Below are 22,412 nucleotides of genomic sequence, written 5' to 3' on the forward strand. Positions count from 1 at the left end.
CACGGTTTATAATTATTTTTATTATCTCCTAAAATAATTTATTTAACAATTAAATATACCTACAACCGTAGTCACGAATAAATAAATAACATTAAAATATTAACTGACGTAGATTCGAGTACGAAGGTGGACATCGGGTTGTTTTAGAGTGTCCGTTAGGTGGACGGTACTTTGGCTTGAGGTTATTTTGTATGGGTTCCAGCGCAGGGTCGAGCGGCGGCCGGAGGGCCGGAGTAGCGAGGTAGGCGGAGGCTCCGGCGGCTACGCACTAGCGTCGTGGAGCTCCGCGTAGTAGCGGTAAGGGTCGACCGCGCCCGACCTCGCTGGCCTCACCACATATAAGTTCCGCCTTCGAATTAAAGACTAGAATTGAAAAATAGAACAGGGTCACACACAACACCAGAGAGATAAAAAATAAAGATCAACATCATCCATCATCATCATCATCATCAGCCAATTTCAATATGCCAACATCAATTCAGCCAATCAATTCACTAACTTTGACGTAAGTTAGCTACATAATAGAAAAAACATCAAATCATTAACAACTGCATGTTTCGTATTCCGTAAAGCCAAAAAGCCAACAAAGCCAAAGTTAACAAAAATCACATGTCAACTAGGAAATGTCATCTACCTACTCTATAAAATCAATGAAGGGTTGTCAATCAGACTGAGTATTCACCGGATAAAATTTTTACCTTTAATCTCAATTATGATCACTTGGCATTAAAAAAATAATGAATACAAAATCACGTGACTTAAGAATTAAACAATAGCTAATTTCGTTATGTCGACTAATTAACGTCAAGGTTAGTGAGTTGGTCTGATACAACAAAAACCACAATAAAGCTTTTTGTTTTATACATATTACGAACATTCTTGCTAATGTACCTACAATCTATATTTATAAAAAATATATACTCTGGATTAAGTTATAAAGGTAGATTTTAGTTCGTCGTTTCCAAGACTTTTTACGGCAAAAAAAAAATTCCAAAAATAATTTCACCTTATATAAATCCTACGTTCAGTAGATAAAATATTAGAAGAAGGAAAGGCAGGGCAAAGATTGAGGCATGCATAAACGGCTTTCATTTAATCTAACTTTACATGCTCTCGAAGATTAAGGATATCCGATTTTAAATTACCTATGGTGGCCATCGGCGTGAACCTGGAATGTTGTCTCCCCTGTGGCTCCATCATGGCTGAACAACTTTTTCAGGGCGATGATACCAGCGATCGTTAGTGCGACTTTACTTGCGATCAGAGCTTTGCCAGCGATTGCTGCTAAAGTCTTCAGAGCCATTCCTCCGACGATGCTCATAGTTGTGAAAATTCCGAGAAGCATATAAGGCAGAACTTTTTTCCCTGCAAGATATTTTTTTATTAGTAAGAAATTGTTAAGTACCACATCACTTAATAATTCATTGAATTGCTACTACACTCACCTCTACCTCTACCTTCGGAAGCGAGATCCATCGAGATTGTGTGAGTGTTCATTAACTGCTCAAATCGTGTTCGTAACATTGTGTCGACCTTGTCTTCGGTGGACATTCCGGGGAAGAAGCGCGGCTCCGCCACTGCACTTGGCGCGTCGGCTTGTTTGACCAACGTCAGACCATCGGCGAGCTGCACACTCTCCTGCGCAACAACAAAACATTAAATTACAATCTTTTCCACTTTGCACATATCACATCACTGTCACTTTCAATTCACCTGCTCCACCGCCTTCGTCAGGGCCGACAGAGCTTTACCCTTGAGGCACATTGTTAAATGTTTTTGCGAACTGCAGTCGTCGTAAACTTTCTGTAAAATGCCGAACTCTGCTGATGGCCACCACGAGCTTTCGTCTGCTCTCCCACTGTCGATTTCATTATCTTCCACATCCATTCTTCGAGATCTTCGTGGTCCACGAACATTGGCGGAGGCGACGACCACACAGATAACTGACACAACGGCTATCCGGAATGAGGCGCACATGTTTGTATAATTATAACACTAACTAAAATTAAATTAACGTATGTGAGGGTGGCCGAACATCGACTGGTGGTCGAGGGAGCCGATCCGAGCTTATAACGGCGAGTCGCTTCACCGACGAGCACCACCAAACATCCGCCATTCCGCACCAATTCTCCTGCACGCGCGCTTACGTAACTGAACTTGAAATGATTGAGAACAATTTTCCAAGCCAATTTCTCCGATAAAATGTACTACAAAAAGAGAGACGATATTCTATCATTGTTAATGTGTGTTTTAGGTTTACGTGTGAGCATGAAAAAGCATAATTGTGGGTGAGTTTGCGTGCACCGTGAGGATAATTCGGTCCCACATTTCACTCGCGGTCGGCCAATTCAGTATAGTAGTAACAGTTCCACTGAATGCGATTGAAGTAATTTTGTCTCTAACATCCATTGTACAGGGTGCAACGTTTGCGTGTTCATGGTCCACGCAAACGCGTGGCTTGGTTGAGGATGCAACATAAGGAACTACGGATATTTACGATTAAAGGAAAGTAAGAGGCGTATCGAACCGTGTCGAAAGTATCCGTAACCGTTTAATATCATTACAGTGATATAATTTTAAAAAGGCAATCATCAATAATATATTCTATTTAGATTACCTGCCTATTGAAAAAGGAAATGAAAATTCATACTGTCTCGAGTCTCGGAACTTATACGAGCCTGGCAGTGGAACATAAGGTATACGATACCTTACATGTTGTGATCAATATTGGTGGGTACGTTTAGGACAATCCAAAAAAAACAACTTTAGAAATACATTCTCATCCAAAACGTCAGTTATGGGTAGTCAGTGCAATGATAATTATAAGCTATGATCGGTAAAGATCGGTTACGTCCCTACAAAATCACCGCAAAAAGTGATCCGAATAATAAGCTATAACAATGAGCACACACATGCACAATTTTGTCTTTAGTTCCTTAATATATTTCTGTATTTAGTTTTTATACTTCCTGAACACACAACTCGACATTGTAGACGATATTTAGGTATTATTTATATAAATAACGTTCGTTGTTGACCAAAATTTATTGAGTTGACTATAAATTTCCTCTTTTGAGCGCCTCATCTTTCATGCACTAGTAACACACCTATCATGTTTAATTTCATTGAGTCAGTGGCTAAAAAGAACCTTCGCATTTCGAAAATCTGACTATTTGAGGGTAGCCTGGTAGCGTAAATGGGAGAGTTAGAAACAAAGTTGTAAAATAAAACCCTTGTATTTCTTGAAGCAAAGGGTTAGTTATTTTTTTATTAGTAGTTATCTTAGTTGGAGGTGCATGCCCCGGACCGGATTCGAACCCACACCCTCCGGAATCGGAGGCAGAGGTCATATCCACTGGGCTATCACGGCTCCTTTTCTCCAACTTTTCAGTTGTGTGCATTTTAAGAAATTAAATATCACGTGTCTCAATCGGTGAAGGAAAACATCGTGAGGAAACCTGCATACCAGAGAATTATCTTAATTCTCTGCGTGTGTGAAGTCTGCCAATCCGCATTGGGCCAGCGTGGTGGACTATTGGCCTTATCCCTCTCATTCTGAGAGGAGACTCGAGCTCAGCAGTGAGCCGAATATGGGTTGATGACGACGAGTTATCTTATGTAGTTTTCAATAGAGTGAACTGGCAGAAATCGTCACCTAACGATAAACCGTTCACATAAAGTCATACACGTTACACGTACAACCGTTAATCGCTGAAAACGGAAATGATATAAGTAGGTATCACCATTTATTCTTCCTATCGTCTTATCTACCAAATGTAAAGGGCCTATCACACACGCACGAGTTGAGTGGGAAGTAGGCAGAGATGTCGTATGGCTACGCTATTGCCACATTTCATAACGCTCATCCTGCCGCCCCCCCCCCCCCCCCCCCCGCTTCCTTTATGGGTTTTGAGTGAGAGTCAAAGGGCTAGAAGAGTAAAGCAGTGTGTGGGTAGATAGAGCAAAATCGCGGCAACGCGAGCAGCAACACGAGGAGCAACACGAGGAACATGGTGTGGCTGTGGCATAATAAGTCCCCACGACACTCGATTAAGACCATCATGATGTGTCTTGATATATATGATGACAGTGTTTTTAATTGTATAAAAAATAAGACTTATGTATGCTAATGCTAATAAGAGTAAAGCAATTTAATAGAAGTAACAGGGTATCTGCGCTTATTCTCGGAGCTACATGCATTTAAAGGATCATATTTGTGGCGCTGATCATTCAAAAACGCTCCAACTAAATAGCACGACAAAATTACGTCGCTGATACGTAAAATCGTTAGATTTGTATGGGCGGTCAAACAAAATTACAAATATCTTTGTTATTTAGGCGTTTATGTTTATACTCAGAGAATGAAAAAAGTGTGAATGTAAGGAAACAAAAAATGTATGATTTTTTATCTAATTAAAGTTAAAATATATTTTGACTGATTTTGAAATTTTATAATCTGATTTATTTTACAAACTCTCGACAATTTTTGTTTTTATATGTATTAATTAGTTAATATTAACCTTATATAATTGCCCGAATATTTCTTAAAAATTAATATATAATTGAAATCTAGTCAACATCCCCATTCGTTTCTAGTTGACACAGGACCAGCAAGATTTTAATTAGGCACTAAGTAATTTGTAGTAGGTATAATTCGTCAGTAGGTAAGGCAGAATTAGTACGAAATTGCCTATGCCGGCTGAGCAAATGTCAGACGATGACGTCACGTACAATAGCGCGACCATTAGCGGGAGTCGATATTTAAGCGAACTTTGAATGCATGTAAAAACATAACTAATTGGTATTTTTAAATGATACAAAAACTAGTGTATCTGTATATATAAAAGCTCTTAAGTAACGTTTCAAATGATTATTTCGATTTTCTCGGTGGTCTCCATGAAAAGTGTTGGTAAGGTATCCTTCGACATAAAAAGCATGACATGACTTCCTAGGACAGACTGACGGACGATGGACCACTGAGCAAGTAATCACTAAGTTATGGACTTTAATTATTATGATTACAAGATGAATACGCATGGTTGTACGGTTTAGTACCTTTGCCTAAACAAAAAACCATTGATGACTGATACTGATATCAAATGCAGTGTTGCCAGATTGTTGAAACCTTTTAGGTGATTTTTTGACTGCATTAATTACTTTTATGTTACACTATTAAAAAGGTTACTTTTAAGTTATTTATTTCAGAATTTTTAGATTTAACTTATATTTTCTCATTATGTGAAACGGAACCGTCATGTTGCTATGCTTCGTCAGCAGTAGGACCACAGCAGCCCTTTATGAATAACCACAGCCGTCTTTATTGGAACAACACGTTGTACTCTTTCACACTTACACCACTTGTATCTCGCTCACTCGCTCTATTAGTAGGATCCCCTGTATTCTGTCATTCACTTAGGACTGCAACTTGATACTTGATTATATTTGATTGATATTCTATAGTATAGTAGGTAATCAAATGATCTTATTTTAAATAAGATGATCTGTTGAAAATAATATTAGTTTAACATATAGATAAATTAATAAACATATTCTGAAAATTTATCACTCTTTAGCCCCGAGCATCGTGTTATAGTTGATATCATCATTAATTACATTTATTAAAATTAAAAGAAAGTAAATTTCAACTAAATAAATATTTTTTATTATTTTTTGGTAAATTAACTGAATTTCCACCATGATTTTAATAATCTGATAAAACTATCAATAATAATTGGTTGCTCTTTATTGACAGATTTTTGTGACAATGATAGTAAATATGGTGTTGCCACACAGCGAGATTGTTAGTTCCATTTTTATTAACTTCTCTTAAATGTCACACTATATCAAAATGAATAAAACAAGAAATGCGGGCAACTACTCCAAAACTCATCATCATCATCGATGTTTCTGTAAGCCAATACAACTAACATCATAATCTATCAACGTTTAATACCTTTCCAGTAAAAAAAATATGAAAGGTAATTTTTTTTACACAAAAAGGTTACTCTTTATAATATTTCAGGTAACTTCTTACAAGACCCGACTGGCAACACCGGTCAAATGTCAATTTGACAGAAGAAAGCGTAATCGCGACATTATTATACTACTCGGCGACATTTCAAAAATAATTCAAAACTTAACCATCTGCGACTAAAATAAAATAAAATTAGAATAAATTCAAAAATTCTTAATAATTCTAAGTTAGGATATGATGAATTCTCGAAATAATTTAATTAAGTTAATTCTGGTTTTGTTTTGTTTGTAATAACAATTGTATTTTCGTTCATATATTTATTTATGAAGTAACTTTATTACTTCCACTTTTGTCTACTATTAACTTGATTTAATACAAGTCAGTAGAACATTACTTAACATTATTCTAGCACCGTCATCTTAATTACAATGTCGAGGCCAGTTCAGGATGTAGCAGAGCTGACATACAATGGCAACAACCCTGGCGCAGTCAAGTTTGGTAATTTCATAAACTATTACTCGTTTCACAGTTCAAAGGAGAGAACAAACAATTTACATCCAAACATGTTTCCCCTGAAAGATGATGAAAGCAACAGTTTTGTATGTTTAGATATTGGTTGTAATACAGGAGAACTGACTAAAGATTTATATTTTTATCTAAAAGAATCATATGGAAACTTGGATGTCAAAATTTTGGCAATTGATATTGATCCAACTTTAATAGAAAGAGCCACAGAAGACAATGATATCACTGATATAACTTTTGTAACTTGTGATATAGTGTCGGACACAGGTCGCAAACTGATTCAAGAATATAAAGAAGCTCACAATAAACAGATGTACGATGTAATTTTTTGCTTCTCTGTAACTATGTGGATACATATTAACAATGGAGATGAGAAATTGATTGACCTATTAAACTTTCTAAAAGATAATGCGAGGTCATTAATCATAGAACCTCAACCTTGGAAATGTTATAAAAATGCTCAGAGAAGAATGAAAAGGTCAGGTAAAAACTTTGAACTGTATGAATTATTGAAAATTAGAGACAATGTAGATAAGAAAATAGAAGAGATCTTAGATAATAACAGCCATACAAAAGTGTATGAGTCTGCATCATCTTCATGGAACAGAAAAATACAAAGCTATCATTTAAAAATTAAATAGGATTAAAAACACTTATATTTATAATTTATGTTATTATATTTGTACATAATCATGTTTATTAATTTAAAAGCAGAAATATAAGATATTTTCTTACATTTGTATAATTATTAAACAGACTAATTACATCAGGAATCACATTTAAAAAATCTAATTTTGATTCAAAAACATTTCTTAATTTAAATAAATATTCCAGCTAACATTTCTTAAATTCTTTTAATACAATTGAAATCAAATCTTCACAGCTTAATGATTTAATTTAAGTTGTAACCTCTTCTGTACTAGATTCAAACTCTAGCTTTACATCATTACCAAGTCCTTCAACATCCATCTCATTTTCAGAAGCATTTAGCATGTTAAGTGTTACCTGAAAAAGAAAATATTATCTTAATTATTTTTATTTATATTTAATTACCCATAATAAACTGTTTAAAATTACTAGCATTTAAACATAATTTATAGAATAAAGATGCTTTAAATTAAATTCTCTCATAATTGAATTTCTCAACACTGAGAGGCTATTTGTTTTCCTGCCCACAGGACTGACTTCTAACATTTTATAGCAACACAATATAGTACAGAGTACTGGTGCTAACTGCCAATCAGTTTTAAGTATATGAATTTAAGACTAACCTGCCCAGAGCTACTGCTGCTAATGGGTGTCATGCGTTCCTCATGGACCTTCTTTTTAACTGGTGTTTTTGACTGAGAGCTGCAATAAAAATATGCATAACATTTTTATTCATCATCACAATAAGAGCCTATCCACAGGGTAAGGTCTCTCTCATTACACTTATTATCAAACTGCTCCAATAAAGTTTGGCAAGCTACTTAGAGTGATAATGTTTGTCTATCAAATTATACTATATAGCAAGTAGTTTATTCTTCAATAATAAAATCAGTTAAGTTTTAATAATATATATATAAAATATAAAGAGCCGTGATATCCTAGTGTATATAACCTCTGCCTCCAATTCCGGAGGGTCTGGGTTTGAATCTGGTCTGCGTCATGCACCTCCAACTTTTAAGTTATGTGCATTTTAAATTAAATATCCTCAAATGGTAAAGGAAAAACATCGTGAGGAAACCTGCAGACTAGAGAATATTCTTAATCCTCTTGTGTGTGTGAAGTCTGCCAATCCACATTGGGCCAGCGTTGTGAACTATTTGGCAAACCCCTCTCATTCTGAGAGGAGACTCGAGCTCAGCTGTGTGCTGAATATGGGTTGGGGATGGTGATGATGATGATTATATAATTTATACCTAGATTGCTGTTCAGCCATTGGGTGAAGCATCATGGTCATTTCTGCCAATTTATTGAATGCAGCACCAGCCTCAGTAAAAATCTCACCAACCTGAAAGTCAACTATTATTTTTTCATTAACTGTAAAATAGATAGTGCCAGAGGTAAATTTATATTTACATAACTGCCTCTTTGACATACTGGCAAATAGCTTATGATACACATTCGGCAGTAAAAAGTATTCATCACCATAAACCAACCAACCCACTATACATAATGATGTGTGTATGATCTAGCCCCAAAAGTAAGCGTACAGCATAGCCCGTGTTGTACTAAGCTAAAATAGCTGATTTTTTCATAGTCATAGGAATATAAATACTCCATATAAATACTGGATGTAAATACATCCAGACACCTATGCTCGTAACACACATATTTTCTATCTTGTACATGAGGCAAGATGCTGTGCCGGCCCGCCCTCTTCTTGAAAAAGGTTGCACTGCTTGTAATTTAAAAAATAACAATAAATTATTATGATAATATCAAGTACCTTTGCAGCAGAATTATTCATTTTATATATTGACGTCCTTTAAAAGACTTTTCACATAATAGGATAATATTATCTTTATTTAGGTGAATGCTGCTTGCTGCTACTGCAAAAGAAAGTGTAAACAATTTTCCCCGCAAAGTTTATAATAAAAAAAATAACAAAACAGCAAAATATTTTTGAAAATTGAAAATTGACTTTTGACACAGAGAAAAAATTAAAATGATAAATTGAAATTCATCACAGATTAAATTAGTATAAATATTTTTTTACAGACCCTAGATACTACAAGTTGTTGAAAATAGGCAGGCTGATGTCGTATTTTCGTTGATTTCATAGACAAGAGAAATATATTTCTCGTTGACAGTTGACACTACTTTGTAAGTAGTGTCAACTGTCAATGTCAATTCAATTGACAGATGACAATCTCTTCTCTTTGTAAACAATTAACAAAAGGTATGAAGACCGCGTGTTAGAATTAGAAAAAAAATTAACTTTAAATTACTAAACGATTTAGACCTGTGTAATTCGATCGTTTCGTAAAACCCGGGTCGATCGCGACCCATACTCATGGAGATCGGGTCTCAATGATTCGATCATTTCGATCATTCGGGTCACGGGTTGTTTGGGTTTTGTGTATCGTTGCGAGGCGGCTTGAAGTAGGTAGGTATTTGAACTGAACACCTGTAAGACCCGAACCGGAACCCGATCCTTTGATTGACCGCCGGATTCAAAACAAAGTTATGCCTACTATCAGTTAAATAAATATTGTGGTTTGTAATTGTATCGCTTTTGCGTGGTGATACAATAATATTAAATGATCATCTATATTTACATTCGAAAAATGGGAAATTTTATTTTATGTTTTTATGAATGTAGATAAAAAAATGTAAATAATTAAAGTTATTATATATTATATCGATAAAACTATTGCTAAAAGTAATACATACCTACATATATATTTTAGACTTTATTCCTTACGAATTTATCACTCAAGTCATCATCATTATCAACTACAGAATAGAGAATGATATCTTTACAAGCCCCGAGATGAAGCCGATGAAACTCATAAATACAGAGTAATACATATCTTCCTTTACATACGAATCAAAGAGACGACTACAGATTGTACTTGCGAATGATGATTCGACATTATAAGCAATTGAGCCAAATAATTATTTATAACACTAATACAATCAAAATAAAGTTCAATTTAGTGTGGTCGGGTCGCGAGATCGAGTCTATTATATGGATCACCAAACGGGTCTCACTAGATCGGGTGTTTTAGTCGTCCGCGACCCGATTATTCACGAGAACTACAAATTTGAGAGTTATTGTATTAAAAATAAAGTTCAATTTAGCGTGGTCGGGTCGAGTGATCGAGTTTTTATATGAATCACAAGATCGGGTGTTTTAGACGTCCGCGACCCGATTATTCACGAGAACTACAGATTTGAGAGTTATTGTTTTAAAAATAAAGTTCAATTTAGCGTGGTCGGGTCGAGTGATCGAGTTTTTATATGAATCACAAGATCGGGTGTTTTAGACGTCCGCGACCCGATTATTCACGAGATCTACAGATTTGAGAGTTATTGTAATGAAAATAAAGTTCAATTTAGTATGGTAAACAAAAACCTTTCGATCTTTTAATCGAGTCTGCGCCCGGGCGGGTCACCAAACGGGTCACATAAGATCGGGTGTTTTTAACGTCCGCGACCCAATTACTCACGCACAAGTAGTGATCGGGTGTCGGAGATTTGATCATTCGCGATCGACACAGGTCTAAAACGATTTAAGATAGTTTGCTTTTGGTTTTGTGTTATGTTGTGAAAACGTAAACCCACGTGTAGCGCAGAATTTTAACAACAAAATTTTAATTCGTTAACATCAACATTGACGTCGGTTTATGTTGTGAAGAATATATCAACCTGCCTGTTTTTGAAGTTCAATCACAATGCAAAGGTTTTCGGAAAGTTGGAATGTAAGGCGGCCTGAATTTAACTATCAAAGGTACAAGGAAAATGTACAATGGAATCGACCACATTCAATGCACATGCGAGGAAATACTCTACAAAGTTGTGATTACCAACACTGGTGTGAAACATGTGATAAAGGATTTACAACTGCACGTTTTCTTGAAACTCATAAACTACAGCATCAGGTAAAAACAATTAGACTAAAGCCATTTATATTTTTATATTTATAGGGTAACTTTTTCTTTTATTTTATTAAACAGGGTTAAATACAGTTTAATATCATTACTTATAACAGAGTATCACATAGCAAACTAGGAGTTGTTGCCATGCCATTGGCTTTTGCTTTACTCAGTCAAGCTTTTTCAGTAATCAAACTGTTTAAACCCAAACAACTTGACGTCTTGAAGGCAGAGATAAGCATGAGGTCTTACTTTTTATTATCTTGTAAACAGTTGGGAAACTGGAAAATATGTGACCCACTCCTTGCATATGCTGCTCATAAGAAGCAGTAATCAAAATTGGTTTAACAACATTTTACTCATTTATAAATAAAATATAAAATATAAAAATAGCTTTATTTCCTTTTAATTACAGACATTTTTTTGAAAATTATTATTAAGGTTTACAAGTCTTATAGATTGTTAGTAGGTTAGTTGATATTATCTAATTTTTATATATTATGTTAGTAATGTTAATTTTTCATTTCATTATTCTTTTTGTAAGGACTGCATAAAGCAGTGAAAGCCTCCTCCAATTGTAGCCATTGTATTCTGTCTCTGGCTGTTCGTTGCTATGTTTTACCTGCAACCCTGACTATATCGTCACTCCACCTTCTTAATGGTCTACCCCGTTTGCGTTTTGAGTCTCGTGGGTACCAGTTTGTAACAATTTGGGACCATCTATCGTCTGATGTTCTTTGTATGTGGCCTGCCCATTTCCATTTAAGGCGGAGAACATGTCGAGCAGCATCTTTAGCTTGAGTTCTTTTCCTGATGACTTCGTTTTTAACTCTGTCCCTTAATTTTAGTTTCAAAAAACTACGCTCCATGCCCCTTTGGCATTTGCTCACTTTGTCCAGGGTGTTTTTATTTATTGGCCAGGTTTGGGCTGCGTATGTCAAACAAGGTGTAAGGCAAATGTCCATTGCTTTTGTTTTTAATTTTGTGTGTAAGTTTCCCTTGAAAACTTCCTTCATGGCCCAGTATTTATTCCATGTGTATTTTATTCTTCTATCTATTTCTTTTTCTGTGCCAGACTTGAAGGAAATTAAATGACCGAGGTATACATAGTCTTCGACATATTCTAATCTAGAGGATGTGATATAGATAGGTACTTCAACTTTGTTTGTCCATAACCTTTGTTTTGTTTTCATTTACTTCCAGTACCCTAGCCGTACTTTCTTGATTGAGAGACTGTAGCATGCTTTCTAGTTCATTTGGGTCTTCAGAGAGTATAACTAAATCATCAGCAAAACGTAAGTTCGACAGACATTTGCCATTTATCATTATTCCCTTGTTTTCCCATTGTAGATTTCTGAAAACGCTCTCTAGAACAGTGATAAATAATTTGGGTGATAACGGGTCGCCTTGTTTTACACCACGTGCTATTTTGAAGTATGGTCCTGGCTCTTCTAGCTTCACTCGAGCTTTGCTAGTTCTGTAAGTTTCTTTTAAAAGCTCTATATACTCTTCATTCAAGCCCTGCTCGTTGAGTGATTGCCATATAGAACTATGATACAGGGAATCGAAGGCTTTTGAATAGTCTATAAAAGCTATATATAATGGTTTGTTATATTCCGTGTATTTTTCTATAATAGTTTTTAAAGTGTGGATGTGGTCGATCGTTGAGTAGTTCTTCATAAAACCTGCTTGCTCAACTGGTTGGTTTTCGTCAATAATCTTAGTTATACGTCGTAGTAGAGTTGTTGCGAAGATTTTATAATATATTTACTCATTTAGTTACTATTAATTCACAAAACACTTCAAAGTAAGTTTGGTGTATCACTAACTATTAATAAATTGATTTTCAGAAATGTAACATAGATGGATGCCAATTTGTTGCTCATCCAAAAATTATAACAAAACACATACAAATGCAACACTCAACTGGATTGTTTCAAAGAATATCAAAACTAAATAATCCAGAAGACATTAAGAAATGGAGAGAAGAAAGGAGAAAGAGATATCCTACATTAGAAAACATTAAGAAAAAAGAAGCTGAAACCAAGGAGAAAATAAATAGAGGTGAAAAAATGGGATTAAAATTTGACAGAAATAGAAGATATGATAATAAAACAGGTAAGAAACTAATTTTTCATTATATTATAAGCTCTTAAAAACCAATACAAACAGCATGTTTATGAATCTGCAGTACTTTATTCATTGCTCTTAAAACTACATGAAAATAACTGTTACCTAATTCAGTGACTCTTAGTAATGTTCTGGTTAAAATAAGTTTGAGATAGCTAAGGAAGACATTTTTACTCTTCCATACTAAACTCATACTTATTATTGTATTTCAGGTGCACAGAATAGAAATAATCAACAGCATTTACAAACACAAAGGACAAGACACTCTCAAGAAAAATATAATAGAAATGTCACTAATGACAGGAAAAGAGTTGCAACAAATGTAACTAAGAGATCAAATTTTTCTAAAAGAATATGTAAAGCAGTTCCTGCTATGGAAGAAAGCAGAACTTTAAAACCTTTTGAGGGTATCAGGTTGTTACAAATTGATGATGATTTGGATGAAGAAACAGAATCAGAAAGTCCAAGCTGTGTTCCTATTGAAGATGATGAGGATACTGCTGATACAGAAACTAAAGAAGTGAAAGATCCTGCAGTTTGTAGTGCCTTAACATCTTTAATTTGTAATTATGAATCTTCTGATGAAGATGATATTGAAACAAAATCTGAGTGTAAAGAGGTAAAGAAACCATCAAATGACAATAATGTTAAGGCCAAAAAAGAAACAAAAAATAATAAAATCAATAATCAAACTCAACCAAAAGTAAAAGCTGCTGAAAATGTAAAAGTTCAGCTTGAAGTTTCCAAAAATAATCAACCTGATTGTAAAAGTGTTAGTGATGATGAGAGTGGTCCTGAGGAGGTGGAAATCAGCAAAGAAGGAATTAATTTGCCTGTTGATGAAACTACAATCTCTAAAACAAAAGCTACTAAAGAGTTACCTTCTAAGAAATCAAATGTGCCTCTAGTTAAAAGAAATGAATTAAGGAGAAAACATAAATTACCTTCAACACTTTTACAGAAATTGTTACATAAAGAAATACAACATGAACGGAATTTGATTCTGCAGTGTATAAGATATGTTGTAAAAAATAAATATTTTGAAAATAGTTCAAGTTGTAAAGAAATATAATAAGAGTAAAATTTTTCTAGAAAGTGCAAAACAAAGCTAATACAATTACAGTAATATAATTGGCTATTATTACGTTTTTCCTCACTGAGAGCAGGATTTATTAATGTAGGGCAGCACAAGCTTCAGTGACAATAATCTTGATCTAAATAAATAATGTGTCACATTGTTTGTCATTGATGGACTCCTTAAGTACTTAACTAATTTTAATTATCACTGTGTGATTGAACTTGAAAGATAGGATAGCTTAGGGGCAGGAGTAGGATACGTCAGGGAGGAAGTTAGTATATAAGTCAAAGCAAAGCGACTGGGTCAGCCACATTATACATTTTTTTTAAAATATGCCTACAATAAAAAAATATAATAAAAAATTGTCCACTTCACGCTTATGTGCTGCTTATGTGTCAGTGCCAATTTTTAGTAAAAACTAGTGATAAAGTGTGAAAGAATAGAAAACATTTCTAAATTTTTTTTAATTTATAGCTAGTAAGAATCGTTATTATCTCTAGGGGCGCTCTGGCCTCTGCGCATAGGTAGGTATTTATTATGAATAATAGTGAAATGAAATGTTGAAATATTATATTCAATACTATACCTACCACATTTCGGCATTAATTCTGTTTCTTTAAGCGTTTTAACAATATAATTATAAAGGTAATTAAGGTTTAATTGAAACATATATTCTGTTTTCGTGATTACTAACGCAATTATTTACCTATATAACTGACTTGCTATCTGAGAATTTAAAGTTGAGTTTTTATCAATATGGTCATCACTCACATTGATCAATCACTCACTCATCGGTTCACAGTCAGAAAATAGTTTTTTTAAGGCAAGTTAAGATTAACATACTTTTACTATAATGGTGTTAAAATTTTATATCGGAAGCAATTTACTTACTTATTTCTCATTTCTATATATAAACTCGGTATACATAAACTACCTTAAGGCTTATTCTTAATTAGAAATATATACCCTTATCTGTTATTTAACAGTGATTTAGAATATATGTTTTTATTGTGGCCAAAAAAATAAAATTATTAATTTTCCAACTGAAAGTTTTTGGTCAACTTCACTCATCATCATAAAAAAAATCGTTCACTTTACTACAGCCTACTCGATGTGTACCAATTATGTACCAAGTGTGTATTTTTACCAACGCTCGCTAGTCATTTTACTATATTTTAATTGTTTTAAGCTTATGGATGGAATTTATTATCACTCATTTAAGAACAAGTTATTATCTATACTAATATTATTAAGAGGTAAAGTTTGTATGTTTGTAAGTTTGTAACATTCTTTAAATGGGGTAATCTTCGGAACTACTGGTCCGATTTCAAAAATTCTTTCACCAGTAGAATGCTACATTATCGGGGAGTGCTATAGGCTATATTTTATATAGGTATCATATATATTAGCCGAGTTATCACAGTTTTGGTCATACAGGTCGGACCGAAAATCCTCTTAAACAGACTTATTCGCATGCGCTGCCTTAACTATTGTGTAAAATTTATATTAATGTATGGAGACTTTATGTGTCTTTAAAAGTTCTACAAAAAAGTCCGCGACACCATATATCTATCTTCGATATATTAGCAGATATAGTACCTTTTGTGTTTTAAAAATTATTAATTTTATATACTTAGGTTTTCGTCATATATACTTCTATACTAATATTATAAAGAGGTAAAGTTTGTAAGTTTGTAACATTCTTTAAATGGGGTAATCTTCGGAACTACTGGTCCGAATTCAAAAATTCTTTCACCAGTAGAATGCTACATTATCGGGGAGTGCTATAGGCTATATTTTATATAGGTATCATATATATTAGCCGAGTTATCACAGTTTTTGTCATACTGGTCGGACCGAAAATCCTCTTAAACAGACTTATTCGCATGCGCTGCCTTAACTATTGTGTAAAATTTATATTAATGTATGGAGACTTTATGTATCTCTAAAAGTTCTACAAAAAAGACCGCGACACCATATATCTATCTTCTATATATTAGCAGATATAGTACCTTTTGTGTTTTAAAAATTATTAATTTTATATACGTTTGCGTCATTATTTATGCTACTTAACTTAAATCCTTATCAAAATAAATTAGCATACATAACCTATGACACTCGCAAATAACGTAGCTTACTACTGGTAAAATAATTTTCTAAATCGGTCTAGTAGATCCAGAGATTACCCCTCTTTAGTTTCTTGGGAAATAGTCCTTTGGTCATCGCACCACGCTCTAAGGGCAGGACCGATTTTGCTAAAGGTAGGGGAAGGGTAGGGGTAAGGTAGGGTACGAGTAGGTTAGGGTAGGGTAGAGGTAGGGGTACGATAGGGAAGGGTAGGGTAGGGAAGGGGTAAGGTACCAATAGGGTAGAGTACGGGTAGGGTACGGGTAAGGGTAGGGTTAGGGTTAGCGGTTGGGTAAGGGAAAAGTAGGGGCACAGTAGGGTTGGATAGGTTTAGGTAGGGAGTAGGGTAAGGTAGGGGTAGGGTAGATGTGTACATAAATAAAAGCGAAAGCATGACCGCTATCACACTAATATTTTGAAGACGAAAGTTTGTGTGTGTGTGTATGTTTGTTTCTCCTTTACGCTGCGGCTGCTAAAGCGATTTGGATGAAATTTGGAATGGAAATAGATTTTATTCTGGATTAACACATATGCTACTTTTCATCCCGGAAAATCCATGGTTTTCGAGGGATTTCTAAAAAAAACTAATTTTACGCGGACGAAGTCGCGGGCGTCCGCTAGTTAACTATATTTTGAATAACTTAATATTACTAGCGGACGCCCGCGACTTCATCCGCGTGAAACTCGATGTAAACTTTCAACTACTCCTACCCCTACCCTACCTCTAAATTACCCCCTAACCTACCCCTACAATATTGGTTTGCAGTACATGCTATGTATCAGAGATGGCGCTGTATATAAAAAAGACTTTCCCGCTTTTCTGTTGAAGTTTTTCCTGAATTTTCTTTGCTATAAACCTCACGGAGCCCAAACTTTTCCAACGAATACAAAACCGTGGAAATCGGTTCGTGCGTCGAATAGGGCTGTATGTAGTATTAGGTAAAAAATATAACAAGCTGACAACGCACAGGTTGCCTAGTTTCAAGACGACGAAACAATGGGTTTACCAAGATTTTGTATTAGTCCAGTTACTATACATACTACTATGTTTGAAATGCAAAATAACCGAAATAGCTGAATTTTTGGTAAGACGTGGGTGGGTTGACTTCAAATTCTTGATAATTTCCAATGTGCATTTTGAATAAAAGAGATTTAAATCCAATCCAGGTTTTTTACAACACGAGTAACGCTGTTCTCCGTTGTGATACGAAAATATTGATTCTAAGCTATAATTTTAGGATCTGACTCTTGACCCTCTGCTGCCTCCCAAAGCCACCAAAACCTAAGCTCGAGAAGGGGTTAATTGCTTTTCTACCTAATTAAAAAAAAACAAATAGCCATCTGACACGAGTTACTTAAACGTGTGCTATTTTGGCGCGCTTCCAGTGTCGTCACTAGCAGAAACAAAACAAGTGCATATTTTTGGCAAAGGTTCTGTCTATTGTTATTGATTATAGGACAAAGACTTCTGCTGAAGAGCAATAACAATAGCAAAACGGTAATTACCCCCAGGGTCTGTGATAGTATACGAAGGATCGTGAAGTGGTTGCACCCAAAGATTTTATACTATTGGATATGTCACTAACGCATCGAAACTGAGGCGAATAAATGTGGCTAATGAATAATGTTAACTATTTTTAAATGTTAGCTTCCTGTATTGTCCGTTGAAAACAAAAAATACTCGTGAAAGAATTATATCGATACGTTAATTAATTCCTGAGATAAAGTTTTAAAGTGAGCGCGCGGTGACCAGCTCGCGTTTAACGCCGTGACGTAATAAAACAACATTTGCTCGCCAGTTATAGGCAATTTTGTACTTCGGCCTTACCTACTGACGAACTAATGGTTAGAATTGAAAAAATCTTTTTGTGTTGAAAAGCCCGTTTAACGAGGAAGGCTTTAAACTACATAACATCACGCTACGACCAATAGAAGCAAAGCAGCGATCAAAAATGTGGCCAAAACGGGGAAAATAATGTTTGGTCGTCGGCTAGTCTTCATAATATATAAATTCGAAAGGTCATTCTCACGAAATCTCGAAAACCGCTTGACGTACAAAGATGAACTTTGGCGGGGAGGTAGTCTATAGTTATAGTTTCCGTCTGTCTATCCGTCCGTCCGCGGTTTGACGCAGAGACTAATACTACTAGAAAGCTGTAAATTGACATGAATATGTACATTGAAAATGTGAAGTCGTAAAATAAAATCTTGAAAAATATTTTTTTAGGGTACCTCCCCAACATGTAAAGTGGGGATGAATTTATTTTTACTCGTCATCTCATAATGTGTAGTTATCATTGGATAGGTCTAAGAGGAGTCTTCTTCCAATACTTTTCGATTTAGGCATTTGTAAATTAACCATTTTTTTGAGAGTCAGTGTCCCCACCGTCTACCGGGCTCACTCAGAATGGTCTCGAAGTTCGGCAGTCTATTAACAGCGATTTTATGATACCCCCATTCCACTGAAAAGCGCTCATAAATCTTGTCTAGCGTGATACGTTGGTGTATCTATGATAGATACTGATGAATTGGCCTTGGCCCTTGGTTTGGTAAAAATGTTCATAATTTTTAGTTTAACCGGCGGACTGACCATGCTGCTCTAATTTGCAACTTGTTGGGGTCAATTGATTTTTTACTAGAATAAATAGACTGAAGGCACGTGCACCAGTAAATCAATCTCCTGGCTGAGAATTTCTCGGCAGAGCAGGAAAAGCTTAATGAGTTCGCAAAGTCCCAACCTCGAACCTTATTTTTATTAACTAGGTAGTAAGAGGCAAAGCAGATGCCAGTTTCACCCATGTATTTCTCATGAAAATACAAAGATAAAATATAGCTGTTTAATGATTACCTATATCAGGGATAATGAAGGATTGTAAGAGTATTTCAATTACAGTAATGGGGATGATGACTAGGTTTAAATATATTGATTTTTATGATACATTCGGGTAAATAAGGTCAATGTTAACTAATCTATACTAATATTATAAAGAGGTAAAGTTTGTAAGTTTGTCACATTTTTTAAATGGGGTAATCTTCGGAACTACTGGTCCGATTTTAAAAATTCTTTCACCAGTAGAATGCTACATTATCGGGGAGTGCTATAGGCTATATTTTATATTGGTATCATATATATTAGCCGAATTATCACAGTTTTTGTCATACAGGTCGGACTGATAATACTCTTAAACAGACTTATTCGCATGCGCTGCCTTAACTATTGTGTAAAATTTAAATTAATGTATGGAGACTTTATGTATCTTTAAAAGTTCTACATAAAAGTCCGCGACACCACATATCTATCTTCTATATATTAGCAGATATAGTACCTTTTGTGTTTTAAAAATTATTAATTTTATATACGTAGGTTTAAGTCATTATTTATACAACTAAACTTTAATCCTTATTAAAATAAATTATTTAATAATCACAAGGATATTATGGAGATAAGATTTGCCCTTTACAGTATGTTAATTAGTTAAATAGTTTCGGAGATAATACAAAATTTCTAAAAGACGCAGACATTCCGCTATATGACGCCCGGCGCTTTCATTTATGTAGTTCCCGTTCCCGTGTGAATATGCGGATCAAACATAGCCTATGACACTCGCAAATAACGTAGCTTTCTATTGGTAAAACAATTTTCCAAATCGGTCCAGTAGATCCAGAGATTACCTCCTACAACCACACGAACTTTACCTCTTTATATTATTAGCATAGAAGTCTCTATTTCTCTTGGTCATACCACCACTCTCGAAGGACTGGACCGATTTTGCTAAGGGTAGGAGTAAGATAGAGAAATTATAGGGTAGGGTAGGGTACGGGTAGGGAAGCGTAGGGGTAGTGTAGGGGTAGGGTAGGTATAGGGCCGGGTTTAGGGTAGTGGTAGGGTAGGGGTAGAGGTAGGGTAGTGGTAGAGTAGAGGTACGGGTAGGATAGGGAAATGGTAGGGTAGGGGTAGGATAGGCGTGAGATAGGGGTACGGGTGGGATAGGGGTAGGAAAGGGATAGGGTACGGGGAGAGTAGGGGTAGGATGGGGGTAGGGGTAGGATGGGGGTAGGGTGTAGGTAAGGTAGGGGTAGGTTTGGGGTAGGGTAGGGGTAGGGGTAGGGTAGATATAGGGGTAGGGTAGGGTAGTGATAGGGTAGGGTAGATATAGGGGTAGGGTAGGGTAGTGATAGGGTAGGGTAGGGGGAGGGGTATTAGTAAAGTTGACATCGAAATTTACGCGGACGAAGTCGCGGGCGTCCGCTAGTACAAATATATAAAGTAAATTATAGATTGGAATAGTATGTCATTGTGGACTCCATAAGGTCTCCTCTGCAACGTTGCCGAGAGGTTTGGGCGCGCATACGGTCTGCCCGAGGGGGAGGATGTGAACCTGGGACGGGAGGGGCTCGTGCACTGAGCCCTGGCGTCTGTGGGCGCAGCTCACGAGTGCGCCAGAGGTCATCAAACTTCGCGATCAAATGAGGTCACACTCACAGCCTTTGACACCTACTCACAGCGCTGTCTGTGTCTGTCTCTACCTCCAACAACGACAACGTACTGCGCCAAAGAAAGTAAACTTTAGACGTGACACGAGGCGTTGACGTACTGTGATGGGGTGGACTAAAACTACACAGCTTACGTTAGTCAACATCATCATAATTATCAACCCATATTCTGCTCACTGCTGAGCACGAGTCTCCTTCCAGAATGAGGGGGTTAGGCTAACATACTGGCCCAATGCGGATCGGCAGACTTAAGACGTAGAGAATTAAGAAAAAAACCCGACCAAGTGCGTTTCGGGTCACGCGCAGTGTCGGGTTCCGTAGATTGAGTTAGCACTTCAAGCATCCCTTGAGCAATCCCTTAAGCAATGCACAAAAATACCGATAACGATACCCACCACTCACGCTATAGGATAGATGAACCCCAAATTTTTTTTTTTTTAATTTTTCTTTATACCATTTTATAGACGTAATTAATATACACACCCTGACCAAACCTCATCTTTCTAGTTTTGACAGACTCTGAGTTATCGTACTGACTACTTTATCTTTTTTATTAACAACGGAATTGGTATGCAATTTTCGATTTCCAATTACGTTTTTTAAGTTGGTCGACTATTACTCTTTAAATAGCAATTTCTAATTAGCCGTTACAGTTTTCCTTATAATTTCGTTATATAGGTATCCTACTTTCATGAATTTTTTCACGTATCCATAAATAACCATTTAGCCAGTACAGGGGGGGGGGACACTTGACTCTAACAAAAATTAGCTCTTAAAAGCTTTAGAGCTAATTTTTGTTAGAGTCTAAAAATTTAAATTGTTATAGACCACAAGTAGGTACCTACATAAAACAAATGTCAAAACTATACATTTTGTAACTAAATTTAAAGTAGGTATAGGGAGTTGAAATTCCGATAAAGCTGGGCAAAAACTGCGTAATTCGATTCCTGGATCAGAAGTATTTATAACTAAGGGCCGCCCGCGACTTCATCCGCGTGGAATTCAGTTTGTCACTAATCGCACTTGTTCAGTTGTCACTGCCCACATACAGAGCTGTAGGTTGTAGGCACACTCGTGCACATTTGCACCTGTCTGCGAACGTCGGCCGAGGCGTCGAGTACTACGGTTCCTGAGAGTTTCATGAATACTAGCCGTTGCCCCGCGGTTTCACGCGGACGAAGTCGCGGGCGGCCGCTAGTTTATACATAAAAAGCAAAGATTGACTGGATATTTGCAAAATAAATGAGATATAAAAAACCCCAATGTATTAAAAATCTTTTATCGTAATTAGATGAAAATTCATATAGTTCTAGCTTACTTACATTAAATGTGTCATTTTTAAATATATGAACTATAAACGTAAACGCACAAATAACAAAGATATTAATAATTTTGTTTGAACGCCCATAAAAATCTAACGATCATTATGTACCTAGACCTAGTTCGCACCATATTGTATGGGGCGTTTTTCAGGGATCCGCGGCAGCGCTGAAAATCTGAC

General features: G+C 35.7%; 4 protein-coding genes across 5 annotated transcripts; 2 read left to right on the plus strand and 2 right to left on the minus strand.

Moving 5' to 3' along the window:
• LOC112054299 (uncharacterized) lies at window positions 1–2,052 on the minus strand. Of its 2 annotated transcripts, none has more exons than XM_024094013.2 (4): window positions 1,714–2,052; window positions 1,446–1,638; window positions 1,146–1,365; window positions 1–349 (listed from the first exon to the last, which is right to left on the minus strand). In XM_024094013.2, exons 1-4 carry the CDS (start codon window positions 1,975–1,977, stop codon window positions 262–264), a joined length of 765 nt encoding a protein of 254 aa, XP_023949781.1. In that variant the 5' UTR covers window positions 1,978–2,052; the 3' UTR covers window positions 1–261. The 2 variants fall into 2 exon arrangements, with proteins under 2 accessions (XP_023949781.1, XP_023949783.1); XM_024094015.2 differs by having other exon boundaries at window positions 1–363; window positions 1,714–2,051.
• A 4,051-nt stretch (window positions 2,053–6,103) lies between these two features.
• Window positions 6,104–7,233, plus strand: LOC112054300 (probable RNA methyltransferase CG11342). The gene has a single exon (XM_024094017.2). It carries the CDS (start codon window positions 6,403–6,405, stop codon window positions 7,138–7,140), a length of 738 nt encoding a protein of 245 aa, XP_023949785.2. The 5' UTR covers window positions 6,104–6,402; the 3' UTR covers window positions 7,141–7,233.
• Window positions 7,234–7,334: 101 nt separating this feature from the next.
• LOC128199862 (chromatin complexes subunit BAP18-like) lies at window positions 7,335–9,144 on the minus strand. Its single transcript, XM_052891082.1, has 4 exons — window positions 8,931–9,144; window positions 8,401–8,492; window positions 7,771–7,849; window positions 7,335–7,504 (listed from the first exon to the last, which is right to left on the minus strand). Exons 1-4 carry the CDS (start codon window positions 8,949–8,951, stop codon window positions 7,397–7,399), a joined length of 300 nt encoding a protein of 99 aa, XP_052747042.1. The 5' UTR covers window positions 8,952–9,144; the 3' UTR covers window positions 7,335–7,396.
• Window positions 9,145–10,292: 1,148 nt separating this feature from the next.
• On the plus strand, window positions 10,293–14,747 carry LOC112054298 (nuclear FMR1 interacting protein 1). Its single transcript, XM_024094011.2, has 3 exons — window positions 10,293–11,088; window positions 12,933–13,200; window positions 13,425–14,747. Exons 1-3 carry the CDS (start codon window positions 10,882–10,884, stop codon window positions 14,282–14,284), a joined length of 1,335 nt encoding a protein of 444 aa, XP_023949779.2. The 5' UTR covers window positions 10,293–10,881; the 3' UTR covers window positions 14,285–14,747.
• The last annotated feature ends 7,665 nt before the right edge of the window (window positions 14,748–22,412 follow it).

This window comes from Bicyclus anynana, chromosome 3 (genome assembly GCF_947172395.1).
Source record: "Bicyclus anynana chromosome 3, ilBicAnyn1.1, whole genome shotgun sequence".
Taxonomy (NCBI): domain Eukaryota; kingdom Metazoa; phylum Arthropoda; class Insecta; order Lepidoptera; family Nymphalidae; genus Bicyclus; species Bicyclus anynana.